The sequence below is a fragment of the Lynx canadensis genome, chromosome A3, assembly GCF_007474595.2.
Source record: "Lynx canadensis isolate LIC74 chromosome A3, mLynCan4.pri.v2, whole genome shotgun sequence".
NCBI lineage: Eukaryota > Metazoa > Chordata > Mammalia > Carnivora > Felidae > Lynx > Lynx canadensis.
The window spans coordinates 72627518-72647881 of record NC_044305.1 but is presented as its reverse complement, the minus strand read 5'-3'; the positions used below and the strand labels follow the sequence as shown (position 1 = coordinate 72647881).

Here is a 20364-nt window from a genome sequence, read left to right as displayed (position 1 = left end):
TGACAACTCCCGAAGGAATTTCATTTTTAATTTGTCTTTTTTAACTACTCATTTATGTATAGGCTTTTTCCTATAACTTTTCTATGACATGATTTTTTTGTGGAAATAATTAAAACTTCTGAATGTGATATTAGGAATTTATGTTTTGTTTTCCTTATTACAAATTAGTTCAGATTTTATGTCAGGAAAAAATTCAAATACAGGTAAGAAAAAAGGGAAGTCATTCAGAAATAAACACTATTTTGGTGTACATCCTCCCAATTTTTAAAATTACTGCTGATGAGTGTTGACACAAAAATATTAATTCGAATTACTTTATCAATATTTTCAAGCAAAATGTACTTTTTAATGGACTACTTTTCCTTTCCTACTTTATGTTGATTCTACAAAATATAACCTGTAACCATAAACACTTATCACTTGTAAAAAGAAACCATTTACCTTTTACATTTCTTTAAAAGATCTAAGTTTTTTTTGTTTTTATTTCAAATAAAACGTTGCTTTGCAAAAAGTCCAGCTTTTTCTAAATCACTTTCATTACCACATGTTCCACACTACTGGGGCAATTTGGTCAGAGGTCAGGAATGTGGATACACCATCATGGGATGCAGGAAATCATTTACAGAATGCATAAAAAAAAGTCACTTCACAGCACTCTGCCTTAAGGCTGAATCGGCACGGCATGATCTCTGCTACACAACACAATGCACCAATGCTCTTCTCATCTTCCTTCTAAATTATAAATGGGGGCGCACAATTTAGGCACAAGTATAAATCTCCCCAGCCTCGTATATATAAAATTTGTGAACATGTGGCAAGAGTCAATATTAATTCTAATTACTTTCTAAAACATTCCTAAGTCTTGACCTTTTAATTTTTTTATTGTTTAGTATTTATTTTCGAGAGAGAGAGAGAGACAGAGACAGAGAGTGAGGTGGGGGGGGGGGGGGGAGCGCAGAGAAAGCCGGAGACACAGAATCTGAAGCAGGCTCCAGGTTCTGAGCTGTCAGCATAGAGCCCGATATAGGGCTCAAACACACAAACCCTGAGATCATAACCTGAGCCAAAATCGGCTGCATAACTGACTGAGCCACCCAGGTGCCCAGTCTCGACATTTTACAAGCTAACAATTCAAGAGACCCTCTCTCCACCTAACTTGTGTGAGGGGGAAACTTTCAGATGAAGGTTTTCTCTACTGTAAGAAAGAGCTGCTGTTTTCAACCCCACCAGGAGATTCTCTAGGTGGATTATGAAGACAGCAGTGCTCAGCTCCTGATGCTTTCACTAGTGTTTTCCTCTGATGTTTCAGATACTAAAGAACGGGAGGGGGGTGCTGAGTGACTGAGAGATGAATCAGACTAATTTTCAAGCAAAAAAAGTCTAAGGAGAATGGAAAGATTCAAAGCTCCCTGGGCAATGGAAGTGACCCAACTCCAGACTCTTTCATCTTTGCAATGATAAACTGGCACTTGACAAGTGACTGCAGGCCTGATTCCTACATTTTTAAAACATGGCCACGTTCCACACCATACCAGGGAAGCCATCTCCCCTATGAAATATCTTACTGCGTCTGATACAACTCTGACACCAACTGGGTGTCCCAGACTATGATTCAACTCTGACACTAAGTGCTTGGAGTTAGCGCTGACCCCCCAGCTTAAGGGATCTGTCCCACAAGACTGCCTCCACTTCAGATGCCAGTCACAGGCCCGAGACCACCATATTTCTGACTGAACAGCAGAAGTTCATCAGGTCCATGAACACAACCCTCAGGTTCAAAAATTTACTAGAAGGACTCACAGAACTCCAGAAAATACTTATTTTGCTGGTTTATTATGAAGGACACAACTCAGAAACAGCCAAATGGAAGAGGTATGTAGCCAAGGTATTGGGGGGCAGAACTTCCATGGGGTGGGGGCAGAACTTCCATGGCCTCACAGGACACACCACACTTCCAACACACTGGTGTGTTCCCCAACTCAGAAGTTCTCCAAATCCAGTCATTTAGGAGTTCTTATGAAAGTCTCAATATGTAGACATGATTGATTAAATCATCATCCACTGAGATTAAACTCAATCTCCAGCTCCCCCTCTTTCCTGGAGGTTGGTGGATGGGGCTGAAAGTTCCCACCGTCTCATTATTTGGTCATTCCAGTGACCAGTCCCATCCTAACACTATCTAAAGGTTTCACCCTAAGTCACCTCCACTAGGATAAATCCAGGTGTGAGGAAGAAGGCTTTTTATGAATAACAAAAGACAGCAAATTCCAAGGGTTTTAGGAGTTCTGTGCCAGGATCTGAGTGCAAAGATAAAATTTGTTTCTTATTATACCACAAAGTTAAAAGCAAGAAGAGGATGAAGGCAAGTAAAACTGAAATTAAGAATGGTTTTTACAACTCAGAGGAAAAAAAATATATATCATACACATAATATATATTACCTATATGTAAAATATGTAATATATATTACATATATAGCAGCTTAATAATAGAAAGGATCTGCGAACTGGGTAAAAACTAGTAGCAAGTAGTTTACCTCACCTTATTTTCTCAGAGAAAAGCCACTTAGTAAAGGACACAACCCAAGGTGGTTGTTACATTATCAATATAAGACACACTATCAATACAGCACACTATAAAAAGATGAATTCCTGCAGTAATGTCCTTTGTATATCACTTCGGAGTTTCAGACTGAAATCTAGAGAAGACTCAATATGCAGAACACTTAAGAGGGACAGGAAACTTGGTATGCACATTTCTACTCACATTTCTAGTGCTCTAACCAAGATTTCCCACTTTAGAATGTGCACTTGTAACAGAAATCCTACAACAGCACTCTCTCACGCTGGGCCTATCACTATACTACTTCCCTGTAAGGAACAGGAAGATATTTCTCTCCTCTCAAAATGAGGTGCCAGCCTTCCACACCACTCCCACATTAAAGTGTGTCTTTCAGATAGCTCTGTTGAGTTTGATACTTTAATTCTTACTAGACTTCAGCTGGGTCTAGATGAAATAGTCTCAGACGCCCAAGGAAATAGACCAAACATCAATACTCCACACCAGTCTGGAAATGTGATTCCCCAGACCAGACACATCAGTATCACCTGTTAGAAATGCAAATTATCAAGCCCTATCCTGGACTTAATGAATCAGAAACTTGGGGGTTGGCCCAGCAATGAACAAGACGACCAGGTGATTCTGATGCATGCTCACATTCTAGAACCACTGTTCCAGACACTGCCGGACTGTTCTGTTACTCTTGTTTTCAGCATATAAGATTTCTTAGAGAGTTCAGAGATCTTTCTGTCCCACAGAAGTGGGAAGTCAGATAACAAGAAAATCTCCTCCAATACACAGATGGTTTTCCTGATATTTTCTGGATTCACTGAAAGCAATTTTTTTTTCTATTTAACTTGGAGGCAACACGTTTTCTTTTCAATAACTTGTCATGGTTACTCATGGCTTCTTCTAGACCACAAGATGCATTCCTGAGCCTTTTAAAGATCTTTTTAAAAACATGTTTCAATTACTCATTATCAATACTCTATACCAATATGCTTTGAATCATTTTGTATTTTACTGAATATAGAAAAATAGGTATACACTTTGGAGGCAGTCTGCCTTAGCCATTTATCAGCAGTGTGACCTTGGGCAAGCTAGTTAATCCCTCCATGCCTCAATTTCCTCATCTATACACTATAGATAATAAAAATGCCCCTCATATATGGTTGTTATAGGATTAGCTGTTAATATATACAATGCATTTAGAACAGTGCCTGCACACAGTAAACACCATGTTAAGTGCTTACTATCATTAACTATAGTAGTTCAGGGACCCAGATAGCATGGAAGAAAAGCCACCCTAGGAAGTTTAAGAAAACTGACCAATACTAAGTACAGCTGGAGATATCCTCCAGAACTGCAGGAAAGACCAGATACAAAAAGCAAGAACTGCTCTACAGTTGTAAATACATCTTCTTCTTTTTTTTTTTTAATTTTTTTAATGTTTATTTATTTTTGAGAGAGAGAGGGAGACAGAGTGTGAGCAGGGGAGGGGCAGAAAGAGAGAGGGAGATACAGAATCTGAAGCAGGCTCCAGGCTCCAAGCTGTCAGCACAGAGCCCCACCCGGGGCTCAAATTCATGAGCTGTGAGAGCATGACCTGAGCCAAAGTCGGATGCTTAAAAGACTGAGCTACCCAGGCACCCCATATTATTCTTCTTAAAAGGGAGATAATACATAGTAGCCTAGAACCAGAAAGTAAATGATTCATGATCAAAGGTAACTGGCTACCCAAATCATACTAGTCTAAAGGCTTAAATGAAGATTCAAGAAAAAGAGGTAAGGGATTAAAGTACAGATCAATCCACTAGCACAAGCCAGCAGCAAGGTTTCCATAGGCTTCCATGTTAATGAATAAGCTAGAAAATAAAGCTTCAATTCTAGAGTGACTATCTGGTTAATCATTCATTTATGCACTCAATCAGGCAAGCTCAAGAAAGATCATTAAATCACCACCACTCAAGAGACAAATTATTCTAAGGCAACTGAATAACCTTCCTATAGCATTTAGTTAGCTGTATTCCCAGCATCCATTTCCCTCCTCCTCCTTCCTGTTATATACCAAATTTTCTAGCCAAGGAGCTCAGATGGAACTGACCCCTCTCTGCCTCCCCCCACAACCCCCACGCCAGAAGTACATCCTCATTAGCTAATGTCAATCAGCGTACCCTCTTCTCTGACTCCACTGGAAGAGAGATTCTAAGGAAGGCCCATGGCCCAAGTCATGATCGATTAGGTCAGTGAGACTGATCCTAGGACATGGTAGAAGTACTGGGGCAGCAGAGGTGCTCTTTTCTCCTGGGTATCCTTACAGATGGATCTGGGACCTGGGGCAGCCATCTGGGAACTATAAGGCCAAAAAATATAGAGAAGGAAACTGGGTCCTGTGCATACCATTTAAGCCCAGGAATAAGTCTTGCTTAAAGGCCAAATTTGTTTTCTATGTGATCAATACATTTTCTTTACCATTTAAACCACTTTGGGTTAGGTTTCCTTTTGCTTACAATCTAGAGAACTCTAAATGACACATGCATCATAAGCAAATTATACTATAAAGGTAAAAAATGTGAGCTATATGAACAATTAACAGTAAACTTACCTTTTAAATCATGGCTATAATTTATGTGTCATGATTAAAGACATTCAGAAAAAAAGTCATAAACGTACTTCTCTCATTTAGAAACGATTTTATTTAAAATCTCAAAGTACAGATGCAAGACCTTAAATAGACTCCACTTTGACCCTTGGTTTACATATATTCAGTACTGCTGAATCCTGATGAAACCCTGATGAAACCCTTTCCTGATTTCCAGGGCAATTCAGGGCAAGACCACTACCCACCCCAACTAGGGTTAGGGTAAAAGTGTGTTCTAAGTATTCAACAGCACCAAGAGAGTTAGAAATCACAAAGGAAGGATGTGTTCCTGCTAATTTTAGTGAATTAATGGCAAACTTACCTGTTGTAGCATTAAATATGCCCTCACCACATTAAGTTATTGCTCTTTACATCTAAAACCCTTGCATGTGATGCTAACTACTCTTGGTCAAAGTAAGAACTCTACTGTAACAAGTCAGGTCAATTAAAATATCACAGCAACTAAGCACACAGGATGATTTGTACATTTGCCTGAATACGGTACAATATGCTGCATTATTTTGAAATGTAAGAGGAGTCAAAAATAAAAGAATTCTTAATAACCTAGGGCAGCTTGAAAAAAAATCACTCAATCATTTTGGCCTTAGGATCAACAGTTCCCCAAATATGGACCTGGCTACCTTATGCAACGGTCAACTCCTAGGACATGTTTAAGTAGAGGTGAGCTGACCTTCCTGTAGAAGAGAAAGGGTGGGTGATTTTAAAGGGAACTATCAGGCCCCTGGGCTTCTGTCACAGGGCATGAGAAGACTTACCTGCCAGAGCCTTGATTCGGGACCGCTCAAAGAGCCTTGCGGAGCTGTTCTCATTGTCCCAGTCATCCACATCCCAGCGGTTGTTGACATCGCTGTACTGCTGTTGGATCTCAATGTTGTCATAGTCTGTGGCTACTGTGGTCGTCATCTTGAACTGTCTCAGCTGCTCCTCCACATCAGCTCCTTCTTACAGTTCTGTGAGAAAGAGCAAGAAAATCCTATTTAGAGGTCAAAAATGCTCTGTGCTCCCATGAAACCTACTGGGATAAAGGTAAAGTAGAATTGTAGAACAATTCCTATATGTCAAGAACAAGTTTCTGGGGTAAATCAATGCTGGTTTTGAACTTGAGCACTGCCTCATAACACGTGTCTGACCTTGGCTAGGTTATTTAACATCTCTGCGTCTCAGTTTCCCCAACCATTAAAGAGGAAAGATACTCTCCACATTGTTCACAGGACTGAGTGAGATGACACACACCCAAAACAGGGTGAGTTTCTTCCCTCTTTGTAATGTTTAAGTTTTGCAGTTTTAAAGTTTTATTTAAGAACTAAGATGAACACCTAGGGCTTCTGAATGAACTCATTTACTTCTACTGTGTACCACCATAAACTATAATCTCTTAGCTTCTCCTAGAAATTCATAAAATGTTATATAAGAGAACAGATCATTTCACCTAAATATCTCATTTTCATATCAGAACTAACAGATGCCTAAGATCAAATGAAATAGTAAATGTAAGGCACCAAGGACTGTTCTGGTGCATAGGAGAGGTTCAAACAATAACGACTGCAATTATTTATATTATTGTTATTTACAAATTCTATGACCAATACCCATTTCTCAGGGACCCACCCAGGTCACAGTATTTTACAAGAACAAATAAGAAACAAGAACCTAGGCCTCAACTTTTGGTCCACTGCTGTCTTCACTTTATCAAAATACCCTCAGAGAATAATGAGAAATACATTCAGCTTATATAGCTTCTTCTCTCTTCAATACAACTATGATTCATCCACTGAACTAGAATGTACTTAGGACTCACTACGTGCTCAGCACTGTTTCAGATGCTAGGGGTAACAGTAAACAAGATAAAGACTCAGTTCGGGGCACCTGGGTGGCTCAGTCAGTTGAGCCTCTGACTTCAGCTCAGGTCATGATCTTGCGGTGCGTGAGTTCAAGCCCCACATTGGGTTCTGTGCTGACGGCTCAGAGCCTGGAGCCTGCTTCAGATTCTGTGTCTCCCTCCCCCTCTCTCTGTCTCTCCCCACTCATGCTCTATCTCTCTCTGTCTCAAAAATAAACATTAAAAAAAAATAAAAAATAATTTAAAAAAAGATAAGGACTCAGCTCTAGTGAAGCATATGGCATAGGAGGAGGAGCTGAACAAAAAGCACACAAGAAAAGGCAAAATAGTTGAAAAAAAATGAAAAGTGGAGTGATACAACACAGTCAATGATCAACCACACTGTATTATAAACCTCAAAGTTGCTAAGAGACTAGATCTTATTGTTCACACCACACACACACACACACACACACACACACACACACGGTAATTATATCATGTGACAGAGATGTTAGCTAATGCTACAGTGGTGATCATGTTGCAATACACATATATATCAAGTCAACATGTTGTACACCTTCAACTTATATAATATTATACATCAATTATATCTCAATTTAAAAAAGAAAGAGAGGGGTGCCTGTGTGGTTCAGTCAGTTAACAGTCTGACTCTTGATTTTGGCTCAGGTCATGAACTCAAGGTTTGTGAGTTCAAGCCCCATGTCTGCTTGGGATTCTCTCTCTCCCTCTCTCTCTGCACAATGCCCCCTGCCCCCTCCCCTCAAAAATGAATGAATAAACCTTAAAAAGAGAGAGAGAGAAAATTTTGAGACTATTTGATATTTGGTGGTCAGGAAAGTCCTCTCTGAGTCAGTATTTAAAATGAGATCTCAGTGTCAAAAAGGAACGAGTCATGCCCAGATCAGGAGCAACAGCATCCCAGGCAAAGGAGAGACTTTATGTTGAGAAGCAGGATAGCTTGTTGGGAGGAAATGAAGAGCTCGATGACCCAAATAATGACCCACCTTCGCTCAAACACAAACATTTGGATGGGAGTAAAATCCTGGATTCCCATCAGGTAGACATAATCAATTCCAACAATATAAACTTTTCAGTAATTTTAAGACTTACATTAGCAACGTATTTAACCACATTTTATAAAAACATAAAAAAATTATAGAAAATTAAGCCAATAAGTATATTCTATTGATCTTACTGTTTGTTGCTTTTCACATTGAGTCATAAACCCCTTCAAAAAAAAATCAATTATGTCATGTACCATTTGACCTTGGGAGATGGTTAATTTTCATAACTATGTTAATACCAAAGACTTTCGTAAAATTCAGCCTTGGAGGATGCCATCTCTATGGGGGAAAAATGTGAAAGTGCTATGAATTACAAATTTGTGAAAGCAGAGAAAGTGCAATTCAACCCAACCCATGGTAAAATCTAAACACTACATACCTCTCCAGATTCGTGCTGGCTATTTGGTGCCACCTGCTGACCAATGAGAACAAGCCACACCACGGCCTCTAGGGCAGCTAACAACCTGTGCTCCATCCCACCACATCGGACTCCTGAGTAAGCCCAACTAACTGCAATCCTTTCCCCTACGCAACCCTCTTCCTACCAATGACTTATCCCAAATTCAGCGACTGCTTTCCAGAAATTTCTCAACAAGCGTTAATCCTCCTCTAAGCTTTAAATAAGTCATTCAAAGCACATAAGTACGTCTTGTCCTAAAAATTCTTCTTTAATGGTGTTCTTTAATAACGTAATTTTCCCTTAAGACAAAGAGCAACATGGGAAGCAAAAGCTCCTACTAGTTTGTGTACAAAAGAAATATTGATGCTATCACTTAATTCTTTTTTTTTCAATTGGTTTACTTGAGTGTCTAAGAACTTGGACATCGGGGTCACTTTTTTCTTTAACATTTTCCATCTGTCCTAAGATAATATCTTTATCAAACAGCTGATTTTTCATAATGATGGAAGACGGAAGCTCCCCGTGCCCCCCGCCATACCAGAGCAATGTTAAAATGAAACATCCCAAACCCCAAAGGGCCACAGTGAAAGGGTGTTTCTAGGTTTTCAAAAACAACAACAGAGTAACCTGAGGATAAAGGGAAAGTCAGAGTCAAGGAAAGATGTGGATGAGTATGCCCATGACATGTGGATTCCAGAAAGCTCAGCACACTATAAACATTATTATCCCCCAGCCTATTTCAACAAGTGCCAGTGGAGGTGTCTCTAGTAGGTTATCTATAAAGGGCTAGATTTTCCTAAGGTGCTATCAGCCATGTGACCCCACAGCCAGTGAAGTAATCTGTATTTCTTAAATGGCTGTGGGGAGATTAGGAGGAGAGAAGAAAGGAGAGCTGGCCATCTTGGAACTCTGCCTAGTGGGCCCACCATTTGGAAAGCCTGAGATGGCTATATAAGGTTGGCATGAAACAAGACACTCTCCCCTCCCAGAGAAGATTCCTCCCTGCCACTATGGGCTCAAGTAAGGGCCTGGATTCTCACTTGATCACCACAGCAGGAGCTCATTAAATAATCCCCAAATGAATAAAAATCAATAATATACTGGGTACAGTAAGTAATACCCATGTTTTTGTGGCTAGGTTTGGGAAGATGGGTAAAAGTACATACCCACTTTCCCAGCCGAGAGAGAGAGAGAGAGAGAGAGAGAGAGAGAGAGAGAGAGAGAGAAAGAACAAGGAATATATAAGAAAATGCCAAGACTTCTCAACAACGTTACTCTTCTGTAACCCTACATCCTATGAACTGGAATTTTCCAAAAGATACAAAAAAAATTCCAAAAGCTCATCATTTTCTGCTTCAATAAGAAGACAATAATTTTATTTCTTTAAATTGGCAGACCAGTTTAGATCTAGATCTAGAAGGCAAAGAGGTTCCTACAGCTCTTACATGTACCACTATAAGGTCACAACCATCAAGAAAAAATCCAGAACATTACCATTCCAAGTTTTAGTAGTATTCCATTAGTTCACCTCTTTACTGATTAAAATTCTGTAAGTCAGTATCTCTCAAAACCCAGAAGGAAAATACCATATCTGTTAATTTTCCGAGATGCCAAATCTGTTTTCCATGTGACACAGGTATTAGATAAATGTACAGGTTTTTGTTTCTTATGGTTATCTCCAAGTTTCCTTCCACTGCCCTCTTCTGTTACTGTACAAAATCTCCCTTGGTGATGTTACCCACTCCCCAAGCTTTGGCTCCTTCCCTATGTTGACTGCTGCTCCCTGGACAGCTAAGTGCTAAAGATCACCAGGTCAGTGTCTAAAACTAAACCCCTAGTTCCTCCCTGCAGACCCTGTTTCCCTTCCATCACTCCCTCACTAAATGCCACCTTCCTTTTTTCCAGTTACCTCACCTTGCAGTCCCCATCTCCCCCTCTCCTCCCATCTTCAGCCCCCAAGGCTGCTGGTACCCCCTGAAAATCCCAAGAGTTAGCTTAAGCAACAGTTTCTTCTTTTTCCAGCAACTCACCTCCAATTTTAACCCCTAACCCTTTCCCCTACATTGCCACCAGAGGGAACTTTCTCAAATGTAAGTCCAATCATTTCATTCCTGTGACTAAACCCACCAATGTCCACCCCTTCAAATATGCCCAGAAACCTTTGAAGAGAAATGTGACTCTTCATGAGGGAGCTCTGACCAGCTCTCCAGCCTGGTTTCAATATTACTGTTCTAAGCTCTTGTAGCTCCTGAGAAAAAAAGTCAAGCTCTTGACTTACCAACAGGCTACCTGGAAACAGCTTTCTCCTCTTCCCACAAATCCTAGCTTAGGTATCACTTCATCCAGGAAGCTATCTCTTATCAGTTACCACCATTAGCTCCTGGTCTGAATTAAGACCACCTTAGATAAGCCTGCATAAGCCTGGGAGAGAGCTCCCAGACACCTTATACACCACTGACATATCACTTACCATACCATTATAAGACTGTTTCAAAATTACAAAACTTCTAGTTACTTGCTGTTAATAGGCCATAGGCTCTCAAGGTCACATTCCCATCTTACTGTCCTTGTATCTTCTCAACTCTTAGTGGAGTGCGTGGAAACATTAAGTGCTTGCTAATTATTTATTTGTGGCTGGCTAGGTGGGTGGGAGACCGGTAGATGGAGGTCTGGAAGGTGAGGCAGATGTTACCTTCTTGACAGAGGCAATGTCAATTCAAGCTGCCATGCTAGTACCATCTCATCAGTCACAAAGGCCAAAATACATACTATTCTGAGCTATACAGATCTTCTAGGCAATCTGCTTTTAAGGAGGTCACAATTTTAGACTAGGCTGTTAATAAACATGAACAGATTTAATAAGGTACTTCCCCATGTACATTTTGAAATTTATGTTTCCCTTTTTAATTTAGTTTTTACCCACTAAAAGAATTTATTTTTTGTCTGAACTATTCAGATTTTACAAAGTAACAAGTAGAGAATAAATGGGATTTTCACTGGTAACACATACATACACACACACACACACACACACACACACACACACACACCCCTCCTTAATACTCAATTTTTAAAATTTTATTTGAGAGAGAGAGAGAGACAGAGAGAGAGGGAGAGAGAGAGAGAGAGAAGGGCAGAGGGAGAGGAAAGAGAATCTTAAGTAGGCTCCATGCTGAGCTTCAATGTGGGGCTTGATCCCATGACCCTGGGATCATGACCTGAGCCGAAATCAAGAGTTGGATGATCAGGGGAATGAACAACCCAGGTGCCCCTTTAATGCCCAATTTTATATTAAATGCTCTAATAAATTAAATGAAAATGAAAAAAAGGTAACTAACAGTTGCCAATTCTTTTTGAAGATGAAAACCATATGCTAACAATTATTTTGGCAGAATCCATAGACTCAAATGTTCTGCAAACACTAAAAACCCTCCCACTTACTCCTAAAAGAGTTGACAAAGCATACAATGGATTTCTGGTATGCTACCTTTAAAAACAATTCTCCTCAGGTACTTTGAAGAGACAAAACTGTGTGTCTGACAATTTCCAGGAAGAGACCCAGGAGAGTTCTGCCTCCATCCTCTCAACTATAAAACATCCACAGAAAGTAAGGCAGTCACACCCTGTTTGCAATGTGCCCATTGAGTCATTCTGCAGCATGAATAAAACAGCCAACAAAAAGGAATATCTGCAAGAAACCACATCTAGAACCAAAGTGAAGGATAAACCCAGCTAACCTATTGTTATTCAGGTTCATGGAGTTAGTTTCACAATAAGTCCCAAGACATCATCTTAAGTATTCAGAGTTCTCTGCTCACAAAACCAAGACATAAATGATAAGTTCTAGTGTGATAGCTAACAAAGTCACATACCCAGTTCCAGTCCTTTATAGAAGTATCATTCACTTCCATTTTTTTTTTTTAAATAAGCTCTATGCCCAACATTGGGCTTGAACTCATAACCTTGAGATCAAGAGTCATGCTCTACCAACTGAGCCAGCCAGCCACCCCAGTATCATTCACTTTTAAAGCAATTTTTTTTTCAACATTTATTTATTTTTGGGACAGAGAGAGACAGAGCATGAACGGGGGAGGGGCAGAGAGAGAGGGAGACACAGAATCGGAAACAGGCTCCAGGCTCTGAGCCATCAGCCCAGAGCCTGACGCGGGGCTCAAACTCACGGACCGCGAGATCGTGACCTGGCTGAAGTCGGACGCTTAACCGACTGCGCCACCCAGGCACCCCTCATTCACTTTTAAAATGACCAGTTTTGGGAATGCAAGCTGATGCGGCCACTCTGGAAAACAGTATGGAGGTTCCTCAAAAAACTAAAAATAGAACTACCCTAAGACCCAGCAATTGCACTATTAGGCATTTATCCACAGGATACAGGTGTGCTGTTTTGAAGAGACACATGCACCCCCATGTTTATAGCAGCACTATCAACACATATATATATGTATATATATATATGTATGTATACACACACACACACACACACACAATGGAGTATTACTCAGCAATCAAAAAGAATGAAATCTTGCCATTTGCAAATACGTGGATGGAACTGGAGGGTATGATGCTAAGTGAAATTAGTCAGAGAAAGACAAAAATCATATGACTTCACTCATATGAGGATCCTAAGAGACAAAACAGACAAAATTAAGGGAAGGGAAATAAAAATAATATAAAAACAGGGAGAAGGACAAAACAGAAGAGACTCATAAACATGGAGAACAAACTGAGGGTTACTGGAGGAGTTGTGGGAGGGGGGATGGGCTAAATGGGTAAGGGGCACTAAGGAATCTACTCCTGAAATCATTGTTGCACTATATGCTAATTTGGATGTAAATTTTTAAAAATAAAATATAAAATTAAAAAAATAAAAATAAATAAAATGACCAGTTTACTTGCTGCTTTACAGGAATACACCAACTATACAAAAAGCATGATTCAGTTATACAAACAAACAATTCATAGAATCAGGCCATTTTGAGAGGGAGGTATGCTCAGATATGTGTTTAATAACTACCCATCATTAACAAAGGTGGTCTTCAAATACTTTGTACTAACTTCTGTCTGTTTTATTTATCAGTGACAGAATAGGTTAAAATCTCCCACTGTGAGTGTGGATTTATCAGATTTTCCTTGTAATTCCTTGGATACATACAAATACAAATCGTATCTATTTTGTCTTCTTGGTGGGCTAATAACATGGAAATAGTCCATTTTCTCCCTAGTCACACATTAACTCTACTTCTTTGATAGTAATATTTACCTGGTATATTTTTTCCATTCCACTCTTACCTTCTATAGTCATTTTGTTTTAGGTTTTAGTTATGCCTCTTATTTTTAAAATCTAATCCAAGAGTTTCTGTCACTTTGTGGACAAATATAATCCATTTATGTTTATTAGGATTACAGCCATATATGACATTTCAACCAACTTGTTCTCTATCTTAATTAAAGAAATGGGGGACCTGGGGCCCAAAGAGTTAAACAACTGGACCATGTCACAGCTGTGAGCCCAACATCCATAGTATCTTTGTCACCTCTGAATCCTGAGCCATAACTCAATCTAATTTTTAAAATGCAGAGAGCTGACGAGTTTAACAACCAAAGAAGATGCTAATAATACTTAAAATAGCTTAATTTTCATGCTGGCTTACTTTATGTGAGCATAGTGCTTGACTTACTTTTTCATTCAGTCCTTCCCAGGAAACCTTTGAGGAAGATATCATTATTAGTCCTACTTTATTATTTATTTATTTTTTTAAAAGTAATCTCTACACCCAACATGGGGCTTGAACTCACAACCCCAAGATCAAGAGTTGCACGCTCTACTGACTGAGCCAGCCAGGCACCCCTATGAGCCCTATGAATAAACTAAGGCTTTGCTCCAGGTAGCAGAGCAAGGAAAAGAAGAAGCCAAGGGGATCTGAACCCAGTATATAGGACTCCATAGCCCATGTTTTAAATGAATGACTTAGCCTACATTTTGAAGCACAAACCTTTAATAGTGGTCTATATCAAAAAATATCTAATGGACTCAAGGTTCTTAAATAAATTAGGAAATAGATTAGCCCTCTTCAAAGTCTAATTAACTGCTTAAGGCAGCAAGTGACCTAAATGGGCCTCCAAAATTGTGCATTCTCAATGGAGGTGATATTCCTCCCAAAGAGTGAAAATTCATTTTGGGAATGGGGGGAAAATACTCTTTCCAATGTTAAGTACAGAGATATGGAGTATTTGTAGTATTAAAATTTCATGGATGGAAGATTAGGGGGAAAAATGTCTAAAAAACTCCTGGTAGAGAAAAGGAATAATGAAAAAAAGGTTAAAAAGCACCATCCAAGCTAAGAGAAAACATGTATCACTTTTAAGTAAATGAAGACCTGAAGGCAGCCACAGAAGACAGGAAGACGAAGAACAATTTTTTTTTTTTTTTTGTAGAAAGGATTAGAATTTCATATACCAAAGGTCCTATTCATCATGTTTCTGATGTAAAAATTCACAGTGGGCTACTCTTCCCAAACACTAATGTATGTGCTTTAGAGAAATGATGATGGTTAAGCCACCTTCTCCCTACAACGTTCTAAGAGTAAAAAGCACCTATCACAAACCTTCTGCTATAGACTGAATGTGTCCCCCCAACAATTCACGTTAAATTGTAATGCCCAATATGGTGGTACTGGGAGGTGGGGTTTGAGGGAGGTGATTAGTGTCCTTATAGAACAGACACAGAGTATAACCTCACTCATTCTTCCAGGAGAGGTTACAGAAATGTGATAGCCATCTATGAACTAGGAAGCGGGTCCTCATCAGACACCAAATCTGCCAGCACCCTGATCTTGGACCTTCCAGGCTCCACAACCATGAGAAATAAATGTCTGCTGTTTATCTATGGTATTTTTTTTTATAGCAGCTCAAAGGGACTTCATTCCCAATATTTAGAAATAACCTCTTTCCTACACAAGTAAAAGATGCCCCCAAAAGGCTGATACTTAGTTTTATGAACAAAGTCCTAGGAACAAATTTTATTTTTTAACATGGGCACGAGACGCCAGGCTCTACTATTTGGAGGAGGAAATTTCCTTTCCTTATTGTAAAGGAAATTAATTATTTTAAAACATTTCACTAGCAAGCAATACATTGACCATAATTCATTTTATCTTAAAGCAATCTATTTAAAAAGTCCATCACTATGGCTTAACAATTTACATTACACAATGACCAACAACAGATTTCTACAACAAGGAGGAGTATAATGTTGGGGGAGAAACAAGGCATTGCTGTGACCTTCCTCTATTTTTTAGGGTAAGCTGCACAAAAACCAGTGGAATTATAAACAGAATTATTATTTGACCGTTTTAAATGAAAGAAAAATTCTTAATACACTGAATAGAAATTTATCCTCTTTTACTATTTGTAAATTAAATTTTTAAACAAAGTACCTAATTTATTTTCTCTGCCTACCTATGATATCACCCAATTCTAAATATAAATCTGCAAGCCCTGAAGGTTTTTTTAGACTAGCTTTATTTTGAAAACAGATCTAGACTAAGATTTTTTATTTTGAAAACAAAAGATTTTTTATTTAGAAAGAAAGCTTTTGCCATGTCTACCTAATATGCCTCAAAATCACTTAACTTGAATCAAACAAAAAAAAATAATACAATAATTTCTACTAAACATATGGCTATCTTTATTGGCAGCTAAAGACCAAACTTCTTTTTGTCTCCTTACAGAGACAAGCAATTAAAACTGAAATCATTAACTCAATGCAGACCTAACACCACGATCTGATATAATAGCCAGTGTGGGATTTCTGAGCCATTAGAAGTAACTATTTTGGTCTTACCCTTATTCCCAGACAGTTTTAAATTACATTAGAATATAGGCCTAATGGCACTGCTGCCAAAGTGCTGATCCTGAATTTCAGTAAGTTTGGCATTTCACTGCCTTATTTGAGAAATTTCCTAAGTCAGTATCATGTGCACCTAACCGGAACAATAGAGGAGCAATAATGTGCTTTCTATTTGGAAAGCAGAGTTTTCCTTCTAGAGTAGCCCATTGCCAAAATCCTCTGCAAATCTATCAAGCGAAAACGAGTACCTCTATTTCCTGGAATAGTGATCAAATGAAGGAAATATATAAAATGGCAATGAAAAACAACACTATGGGAAATGATGAACGAGGCACACATACCCTAAGCTCCACGAGGGCCAGGATCCTCTCTGTTCTGCTTATTTTTATACCGCCAACACCAGCATCAGACTTAAGCCACAGCAGGTGCTCAAAAACAATTATGAATTAAAACGGCAGGTGCCAGGAGCAGTGTTAACTCCAGAGCAATTCTGAAACACAATGCTTTTTTCTGCCTAAATCAAATGTATCTTGGACCCCAATAAAATTCTCATTGTTACATACGTGGGAACCTTCTCTTCACTCAGTTTCATTTAGAAAAGGATCAGTTTTTACGAGAAGTTTGCTTTCAAATGTTACAAAATAAGACAGATCATATTTGAATAGGAATGGAACAATCACTAATTTCACAATCTCATTTGGGATAAATAAATACATGTATCTTAATACGTAATGTTTTAAGAATCATTTCCCTTTGCAACATGACCAAAACCCTAGGCTTGTCTAATACCCAAATTTCCAAAGGTTTAAATATCTCTAGTTAAGTTTTCTCAGAGAGAAGTTCAAACAATTTTCGTTGCTCAGGTTAATACTTTGGCAACAAGCCTTTCCCCTATGTATGCCTGGTGAATGTTTCCCAAAGCTACTTAGAAATCTGTAACCTTTCATATGAACAAAATGAGTAAAGGTTGGGCTATGATACTTGAAAAGGAGAACTGACATTAATTTCAGAAAATAACATTCAAATAATTGCCGTTTTAATATGATCAAACCTCTATTACTAAAATTTGTTTAGAACTGATTAGAAAAACTTTAAAAAAAAAAACAACGTTTAACAATACAGGCTGAACTCCATTAGAATTCTGCACATTACTTTCAAAAGCTTGATTCCAAAGGAGCTCAGTATCAACCTTGGTAACAAAGGTCAGTTAAAGTAAATGTGGAGATCCATTTTGGATTTCTAGGATATTTAAACGTTGATATATGAGAAAAAGGAGTCACAGTGTTTGAACTGTTCCCTCAAGTTCAGAATGACAGAGAAACTCTCTGATATATAACTAAGAGCATGCATTTCATCATAGGAGACCAAACACAAGTACATCTACCACAGGGCCAGACCCTAACCTGACCGACTGAGTCAGCTCAGCACCCCACACCAAACTTCTCACAAAGGCCAAGATTAAAGCATGGCCTACCCAAAGCTACAGGGGCATGGGCCTGCAATTCAAATTTGCTATTGCTCAAATCACTTCAAAATGAAAATAAGGTCTCAGCTGGTGAAGTCCTTAATCAGGTTCAAGAGCAAAGGAAACCAGCAACTTTCCTTGTTCCCCCCAACAGCAGAAAATAGGCTTAAAAGAACAAGAACTAGAGCATCCAGAGCATTCCCTTTAAAAGCTCCCTATTGATATGATTTTGGAAACTGCATTTTTGAACTCCTCGCCTGAACAAAATCAAGCCTAGACTTTTATCTCCTTGAAATATGTTATTAATAAACCAGTTTTCTACTTCCCAAAATATCTACAACATAACATGCACTTTGTTTTTCCTGCTTCCAAATGCTTTCAAATAAGTTAGTTACTTCTTTTGCCAAACTCAGCAACAGAGTGAAGAATGAACAGGATGGTAGGATAAATTAGAGAACTGGAGGCAATAAATCCTGTTAGCATTCTATGATCCTGTGCAGAGAGAAAATCAGGGGGCAGAAAATCAGGGGGTGACTGGATATTTAGGGATGTCTGTCTGAGTGAACTCTGACGCTGTCTTTCCTGCCATCAAACGCTAATGCCGATTCGAAAAGATTCCTGTAATTAAGGGAAGTTTACTAATCTCATTAGCAACAGAGCTACTATCTCTCAGTAACTCGTGATTTTAAAGACTGGGACAACAGAACCAGGTCAGCCTAAACATTACTTTCTCTAGGAAGCTCTTCTGAAGCTCCCAGTCCCAACCCATGGCCTCCTATTATATGCTCTTGTTGGTATCTTTTCCTCATGGCACATACCTATAGCGTTTAAGTAATTATATGTGTAATTATTTGTTAAATAACTATCTCACCTTCTATACTATACTCTCCATGAGTTGGGCATCTCTCTTTTTCATCAATGTATGCGTAGATATAATACCTAGCACGTAGCAGATAATAAACATTTAATAAATAAACTTAAAAAAAATTTTCACCTTCCACGAGTATTATAAGCACTTTCCCTATGAAATCTGCTGTATCAAGAAAAAAAAAAAATGTCCAGTGTATTGAATGGTAATTTTTTTCAAATGAAAGCAAAACTCAAACAAAATCTGAATAAACTCCTAAGTGATCAAGAATTATCTGCATAATTTTACTATATTTACATTAAAACTTTTAACTTCCCTGACTAAGAAGAAAAACTTCAAATGACAACTTCAACTTCAAATTACAGAGGTTAATTTCCTCAGTAAAAACTGCATTGTCGGCTGAAGAGCCATAGTCAAAGGGTGCCAAGTCAAAGATGAAAAGTGTGGTGGGTCAGGTCCATAACCCAGGGCCCAGACAGAAAGTATACCTAGAAACCTCAGAAAGTATACTTAGCACAGTGAAGGACATCAGACAAAGAAGAGACTCAAAACTGTTCAAAAACACAATCGGTACTCCATTTTAAGTACCCAAAGTTGGAAGAGGTGAAAACTGACAGCATTCCAAAGAAAATGTGGTAAGCTCAGGGGCACCTGGGTGGTGCAGTCGGTTGAGGGTCCGACTCTTGGTTTCGGCTCAGGTCATAATCTCACAGTTCATGAGTTCCAGCCCCACATCGGGCTCTGCACTGATGGCGTGGATTCTGTTGTGATTCAGATTCTGTCTCTCCTTCTCTCTGCCCTCCCCCACTTGTGCACTCAGGCACACGCGCGCTCTCTCTCTCTCTCTCAAATAAATAAACTTAAAAAAAAAGATTTTTAGAAAATGTGGTAAGCTCAACATGAAATGCCAGCAAAAGACAGTACAAACATGGGTGGCTTGGTTGTTAGAAATGAAGTCATCACCCCAGGGCACTGACCAACTCTAGAGTGCTGAGAAGCGGGCAGCCAGGTTGGAAGACACCTGGAAGTCCAGGCCCAGGAGCCAGGACCTCATAGGGGAACAAGTCTTAGAGGGACATTCGGCATCTACCCTTAAGAAGAGCTTCAGGAGCTCTCATGTGGGCACTGGCACAAACTCCTTGGCAGACAGGGAGCAACAAATTCATAGTGACTCAGGGTTAGAAGGTACTTTCTAACAACTAGAGCTCTCCAAAAAATGCAGAGGGTTGGCCAGAGAGCAGGGAGCTCACCTTATCACCAGCAGTTCACACAGGGTGGGGGAAGTACCATATGACAGGGAAGCTACAGAGGAAACCAAGTACTGTGTGGGAAGCTGGGCTACATGAATGCTAAGATCTCTTCCAACCAGCAGGCCCCTAGGATTTGGTTAACCACAAAGTATTTACCATTCTTACAACCAGTACACTGTAGTAATAGTACAGTACTCAAAACTTAGTTCCCAAGGTATGCACGATACTCTCTCTTGGATGGGGCTTAAAGGATATTTCAAGAGAATGACTTTTCCATTCCTATTTTTAACATGATCTCTGTTACCTTAATTATAGCCATTCTTTGTATTTCCATATAAGGAAAGTATTTGCATTCTCTTTAAAACAAAAGTATTCTTCTGCAAACA

The 20364-nt window shown here is 39.1% G+C and overlaps 1 protein-coding gene across 3 annotated transcripts in view; it reads right to left on the bottom strand.

Annotated features, from left to right (window-relative positions):
- SPTBN1 (spectrin beta, non-erythrocytic 1) overlaps positions 1-20364 on the bottom strand; it is a 200220-nt gene that overhangs the window by 138086 nt on the left and 41770 nt on the right. For all 3 annotated transcript variants that reach the window (XM_030310589.1, XM_030310593.1, XM_032592641.1), the window contains exon 2: positions 5977-6171. In XM_030310589.1, the coding sequence (XP_030166449.1) occupies positions 5977-6124 (148 nt within the window). In that variant the 5' untranslated portion in view covers positions 6125-6171. The remainder of the gene's footprint in view (positions 1-5976; positions 6172-20364) is intronic.